The sequence below is a fragment of the Neopelma chrysocephalum genome, unplaced genomic scaffold (genome assembly GCF_003984885.1).
Source record: "Neopelma chrysocephalum unplaced genomic scaffold, ASM398488v2 Primary Assembly neopelma1_69, whole genome shotgun sequence".
NCBI lineage: Eukaryota > Metazoa > Chordata > Aves > Passeriformes > Pipridae > Neopelma > Neopelma chrysocephalum.
Window position 1 is genome coordinate 2,061,706 of NW_020897729.1, and position 6,908 is coordinate 2,068,613.

The 6,908-nt window shown below is 57.5% G+C and overlaps 1 protein-coding gene across 1 annotated transcript in view; it reads right to left on the reverse strand.

The window, feature by feature from the left end:
* Positions 1 to 4,289, reverse strand: part of LOC113968818 (mucin-4-like) — a 13,126-nt gene extending 8,837 nt beyond the window's left edge. Inside the window, exons 1-2 of the mRNA XM_027685728.1 lie at positions 4,112 to 4,289; positions 29 to 2,239 (exon numbers count right to left, since the gene is read on the reverse strand). Of these exons, the coding sequence (XP_027541529.1) occupies positions 29 to 2,239; positions 4,112 to 4,172 (2,272 nt within the window). The 5' untranslated portion in view covers positions 4,173 to 4,289. The remainder of the gene's footprint in view (positions 1 to 28; positions 2,240 to 4,111) is intronic.
* Between the last annotated feature and the right edge of the window lie 2,619 nt (positions 4,290 to 6,908).

Consider the following 6,908-nt stretch of genomic DNA (forward strand, 5'->3'; position numbering starts at 1 on the left):
CCTGCTCCTTCCAGTGTCTGCTCTGCCGTGCCCACTCCAGGCCCTCCGGCTGCTGGCAGCCCCAGGTTTGTGCCAAGCTGGTCCCCAAGAGCAGGTGATGGGGGTTCTGCCAGTCCATGAACTGCTGAGTTGGGGGCATCTCCTGACGAAGACAAGCCAGAGTCTGGTCCTTCAGCTCCAGGGAGACCAGCTCCCTGGGGAGCACCAGTTGCTGTTCCCCATGGCTGCGACCCACCAAAGGATGGAGACCCAGGTGCTCCCTGGGCACCACTGAGGTTGGGGCTCGCTGGTGTCTCTGTCTCAGATGCAGGGCCAGACACAGCCCCCGGGAGTGGGTAAACAGCCCCAGGACCACTGGCAGATTCACTGGGCAGGTCCGCTGGTCCTTCAGCCCCTGAGAGATCGGGCTCCATTCCAGCACTGCTGGGAGGTGCAGAACCAGGTGAGGACATTTCTCCCAGTGCCGGGGCACCTCCTGCTCCTGTTCCCTCCCCAAGAGCTGATAGAGGGGACTGCCCAGCACTTGCCAAATCTCCTGTTCCTCCAGCCAGCAGCTCTCCATTATTAGCAGGAGAGGCTGAGGGCTGGGTGTCTGAAAGGCTCATGTCACTCTGGGTGTCTGTATAGGGATTGCCATTCCCTGGACCTCCTGTCTGTGCCATGTCCTCTGCTCCCTGATCTCCCTGACCCTGGACCCCAGCAGTGGGCCATGCCAGTCCATCAGGTACAAAGAGGGCTGGGCTAGGGGCATCCGAATCTGAACTCAAGCCAGTGTCAGATCCATCAGATTCTTGGGGAGGTCCATCTGGCATCCCTCCTGGCTGTGACTCTCCGAGAGATGGAGACATGGGTGCTTCTGGGGCATTAGTGAGGTTGGGGCTGGATGGTGTCTCTGCTGCACCATCAGCTGCAGGCAGGGTGTTGGCTTCAGCCCCTGGGGGTGGGTAAGCAGCCCCAGGAGCACTGGGGGTGTCCGTCAGAGCATCAGGAAGCAGTGGTGGCTGTTCTCCGGCGGAGGTCTGCCATGGGTCAGGCTGCAGGGATGGATTGTCCAGACCCACAGCCCCCATGTCCCCTGTGGGCAGCACAGTGGCCACGGTTGGGAGATTCATGTCACTCTGTGCATCAGTGGGAACCTCTGGGGCCAGCAGTGTTGTGGCAGTGTCCTCTGTTTCCTCAGGTGCCACTGGTGCCTCGCTGGCTGCAGGTGACAGAGCTGAACCAGAAGCTTCTGATGACACTCCCTGCCCATCTCCATCCCCTGTGGACGGTGCCAGGGAAGCGTCTGGGCTCAGCACTGCGTGGCCAGGGAGGAAGGAGGGCTCCCCAGGGTTTCCCACTGTTTCTGACATCACTGGGCTCTCTGGAGGTAGGTGGGATGAGCCAGCTGTGCTGAATTCATCATTCGTTGGATCTCCTGCATCTCCAGACTCTGAAGCCAAAGGACTTTCCTCAGCAGCTGGGGCCATTTCTTCTGCTGTCTCCGGGTTAGTGCCCTCAAGCCTGCTCACCACTCCACTCTGCTGGGTCGTAAGCAGCTCCTCAGTGCTGGGGCTGGGACTTAAGGAGTTGGCATTGGCTCCACTTTGGACAGATGCAGACAGAGTTACGACTTCCTCGACTGCTCCCATGGCTGTGGTCAGCCCTTGGCTTGGCAGCACAGTGACACCAACACCCAAGGGGCTGCCAGCAGTTGGCTGTGGCACCCAGGTGTCTGCTGGTGGAGGGGTGGTAGGGTGGGACATATTGCCAGTGATGAGGTCTATGTCTTCTTCTCCTCTGGTCACAGCTGCAGGGATGTCTTCCTTCACATCTGGGGTGATCAGGGTGGGATCAGGAGTGGCCTCCATTACCTCATGCTCTACTTCTGGGGTGACAGCAGGGTGTTGTGCAGTGATAGCGGCAGCGGTTGTGGCTGTAGTGGAAGCAGCCAACCCCCCCTCAATACCCCGAGATGTGTTAAGAGGCTTGGTTACATTCATCAAGGTTGTCACTGTAGAGCCATATTCACTCATCGCAGTCACAAAAGAGTCCAGCTCAGTCCCGGGAGGGAAGGTCGAACTCAATGGGCTCCTCGTGAAGATGCTCTCGTCTATCTCAGCATCAGCTGCCGTGGTGCTTGTGTCCGCAGTGCCCATCACCAGGGCACTGGGCTCTTCATTCTCTGCTGTGATGGGAAAAGCTGTCCCCACAGTAAAGGGCCCCTCGGTAGTGACAGGGGCAGCAGCAGCCCCAAGCCCTGCAGAAAAGCACAAAGCAGAGCATTACGCCAAGTGCCAGAGCCAGCAGCCTGCCAGGCTCAGACACACCTCTCCTCCAGCTGAGCATCACAAAGCTCCCAGCCCTCCTTAAACCCTACTGCCTCATCCCACAGCCTTACAAGGCTCTAATTTAAGAGCCAAGGAGTGCAGTCTGGGCTGCCTTAGGCATAGCACTGCACAGCACCTCTTCCATCCTCAGCATGAGCAGCTACCAGATGGGACAGGACACAACTTATCACAGGTCAGGGAGAGACACACACTGGTGCAAGCGTGGAGGCAAAGGCAGCCACTGCAACCCAGTCCAGTTATGCTGGGGATGGTACTGCCTGGCCACTGGGTAGAGCTGGGGCCCAGTAAGTCTAGCTCACAGCCCAAGGGGTGTCTGTGAAGCTCTGCCACCCCAGGACAGCCCTCAGCCCTCTTTCTGTTGCTTCCGGGACAGATCTGAGTGCAGTCACTTCTGTAGGGCCTGGGGGGGTTCTGTGTTTTTTTGCCTTCCGGGTGTCTGAGAGACATTTAAATAACTTTACCCAAAGCCCTTTGGCAGCGAGGACAGCCAAGGCTTAGAGAAGCCTTCCCTGACTGCAGATGGATTCTGATCTGCTGCAGTTAAAGCAGGTTTGTTAAACCTCTACTGGGGTGGGCATCTACCTGCTACTGCCCCCACCTCTCTTGCCTTCAGCTGGGTGAAGGCATTGGGAGTTTTCTGTCCATGGAGGGAATATTTGCAAGCTCCCCTGGCCAAACCCTGCTCACAGCTCACTCCTTCTGCTGCCAAAATCCTGACCCACATGCAGGAGTTTTGCTGAATGGAGGAGACACCTGCCCACATCCCAGACATTTCTCCCAGCACCTACTGGCACCCACAAGTGATGTTTCACCCAGTATTATATTTAGGACAGGGATGCAGGCTCTGGGGAGACCAGGCTGCCTCTGCTGGCTCCAGGAGGAGCTGGGTGGATCTGCTGACGCTTGGCTTTAGGCAGCTGCAATTAGGGGAGATGAAGGGCACCCTGATGGCAAGACCTGCCAGGGCTTCGCCACCACCCGACAGCCCCAGCCTGCTCCCCACCCTGGTGCTCCGGTTCATCAGGTTCCCCCTGACAGGCAGCCAGAACTCCCTGCAGCGGAGGTGCCTCCAACCTCACCGCCGGCTCAGCTCATTAGCTTACAGATAGCTTGTGCAGAGTCATTAATGAGCATTATCTCCTATGCCAGACCAGTCCTCGAGGGGTCCGTCCTCTTCCAGAACCCCTTTCCCTTTCCTGGCAGGCTACTTCCTCACCATCTTTCCCAGCTGAAATAAGCTCTTCGCACCAGCCCACTCAGCCAGAGGAGCTCAGCTGCTTCTGTACCCATCTCAGGGAAAACAAAGCACATCAGTGAAGTCCCCCCAGGTTAATTTGGCACACTCTACCCCAGTAAATCCATGTTTTATCTTAATTCTTCCGTGTGGAGCAGGAAACACCATCTACCCCACACACCCATCCATGGAAAGTCAGTGCAAGAGGGGCCCCAGCATGGAGCACCAGCATTTGCTCTTTCCTGGGACGTGGGAGGGATGGGAACATCCCCGGGTCCTGCTCTGCCGGCTGGCTTCCCTTGCTGGAGGGGTACACGGCTGCCTGCAGGCTTCCGGGCTGGGCTCTCACCTCTCCCACGGCTCCACGCCTGCAAACAGCCCCTCGGGGTGATTCCTGCCCCGTAAAACACTTTTCCAGCTCTTTGGCTGCAATCTATTGCAAGGACTTTCCAGTGCAGCCAGGAGGGAAAAGCATCTCACAGTGTACCTGCTGCACCCTAACAGAGCTCAAGTAGCACATGGGCTAGCAGAAAAATATTGGACATACCATGCAGAATCCATACGCAGCATCCCAGGAAGGTGGAGAGTGTCCATCCCCTAGTCCCCATGCCTCAGGCCTCCACACAGGCAGAGCACTAGGAAGCTCAAAGGGAGGAGAGAGCAGCAAGGAGCAGCTGCCTCTGTCCCTCCCTGCCTGCCTGCCTCTCCTGCAGAGCTGGAGTCCCACAGGTGCTCCTGCTCCTGTTCCCTCCTATTTATAGGGATGGCAGAAGGAGGCAGGTTGCCGACGTCCTCTCCCGCCCCCGGTCCCTTCCCTCCAATGTCCCCGTCACCATTCCCTTCCGGTCGAGCCCTCCCCTTCCCAAGGTCTGGATGCCCTGTTCCATTGTGGTATGAGCTGGGGGTTACCCAAAGACCACCCTGCAGGACCCAGCTCCCTGGTCCACCAGCACCAGGAGGTGAAGCTGAGCCCAGAACAGTGCGTGGCACTGCCAACAGTGGCATGGCAGTCACCCCACCTGTTCCCCATGGCAGCCACCCCATGGACCCCCAGGACCTGCTCCATTCAGGGTAGGGGGCCACAGAGTGTGTGGTGGTGACAGAGCAATGCCAGCTGGTGCCACCATGCCTGTGAGGACACCATGGGCACTAAAATCACCCGCTGAGCCATGTCTCAGCCGAGGGCAAGGCAAGACATAAAAGCCCACTTGGCTCAAAGCTTCTTTGGGAACAGACTCAGGTTATAAAGCAGGGATGTATGGCTGGGGACAGGCTCTGGGGCATCAGCTGAGCTCCCAGTGCTCAGCTGCAACTGGAAGCACTAGAGACCCCTGTCCAGAGCTCCAGCACATCCCAGCAGGGTTTGAAACCCACTCTTCAGTATGGGCACAGCAGTGCTGGGGTGCTGGGAGGGGGCAAATTATCCAGGAAAGCTTCTCTGCAAGGTGGGACCAGCATCCCCAGAAGCTCGAGTAGGAAAAGTCATAGGCCTGGACCGCCCTCCCTGCTATGGGGAATCCCTGGGTCACTTCACCTTGATCCCCTGGGTCACTTCACCCCTATATTTCTCCTTCCTCCTTCTCCTGAAGCAGCAATTCTTGCACACCCCCCCGTGAAAACTGCTGCCAGCTCCCTCGTGAACAGCATTATGCAAACTTCCACCACTACATGGTTCTGTAGTCAATTAAACACTTCTTAACCAAAAATGCCCCCAGGCAACTCCTGCAAAGTGTTATGAGGGGTGTTAAGCAGTACAGAGTGTCCCGCTGGAGCTGGCCTCCGTTGGGCAGGCGGCAGTGGCTGGGCACGTCGAGTGACACCCCCAACCCACCAGCTGGGCAGAGTCGACAGGGAAATGCCGGGGGAGGCCAAGTCACGGCTGGTGAAGCACCATCCTGTAAACCCACGCATTACCCCCGGCAGTGGGAACTGCGCACAGACAGTAAATCAGGGGGGAGCGCCGCTCACCTGGAACAAATGTTCGCCTGCCCACCGAAAATGCCGATGTGGGGGTAAAGCCAGGGGGGAACGGTGCACTGGGGGCTTGTGTAACCAGCACTGCAGATCACGGGGTGACTGCCCAGCCAGTGACCACCTGAGCAGCCACCACACCTGGGCTGATTAGAGGATTAGAGGGATACAAACCTACCGTGGGAGAGTTGTTCCTGCCTGTGCTGACAATGCCATATCACTTCGGAAAGCCACCCCGACAGGGAATATATGCTGACGCTGGAGAAGGTTGCTCCAGATGGCGTTTGAGGTGCAAAATGTGGTGGGAACCACAGGGATTGTTGCAAACATACTGCTCAGCATAGGGGAAAACAACTTGGCTGAAGCAAGGTGGTAGCCTCAGCCCTCCTGCAAGGTCCTGTCCGTGCTCCCTGGGCCAGCTCTGCCTGGAGACCCTCGTACCTGCAACTCCTGCCCATGCTGTCCCCAAGAAAACTCATCTCCCAGCAGAGTCTCAGGGATGACACACCAAATTTGTCCCTCTGCTCTGGCATTGATTGGTACACTCTCCCAAGAAAGCCTGCAGCCACTGAGGGATGCCTTGTCTCAAGGATGGTGTCCTGCTCCCACCCTGGGAAGGGGCTTTTTAATGATCCTTCTGCTACTCCTGAAACAAACGTCCTGATAAAGCGCTGATTCCTGAAAGAATAACTGTCACCTGCAGTTAGCAAGGACCAAAGCATCATGTGGGCACTGGAGCCCTTCAGGAGCCTGTAGCCATGGGGCAATTCTGCAAATCCCAGCACCCAGGGGCTCTACACAATCTAGCACAGCAGAGCATGGCCCAGCACAGTGCCTTATCAGCCTTTCTGGAATTAATGGGCTGGTTGTTCCAGCTTTGTAGAGAACACAGCATCTCCTACTGGATCCCCTCCAGCCTCCTGGCAAGGGCATTTGGAGAGGGCTCAGGGTGGTAGTGGGGGAAACCAGGTTATCCATCAACTCCACAGGTTCTGGATGACTTGGCACACTGGCTGTGTTGCAACACCCTCCTGCCTAACAGCAGGAGCTGGGCTATAGCCATCGGCAGGGTTGAAGGGGAGGGGGACACTGGAAGGGACACCTGAGTCACAAGGGACTTGAGATAGGCACTCCATGATGCTGCCAGGCCCTCTCAAGGTGACAGTCCTGCTGGGCACTGGGTCTGCTCCCTTGGAAAATGCTGATAGATGGCAGTGGACCACAGCAAATGTGGTGAGAACTGATTTGTGGGCTGGGAAAGCAGCAGGACCTGGATACAACCTCCCAAGGCCCTCTGGTCAGGGATCTGTGGCAGGCAAGCAGCCATGGGGTGAAGGTGGCAGCCAGCATCCTCAAGGATGGCAGGCATGGAG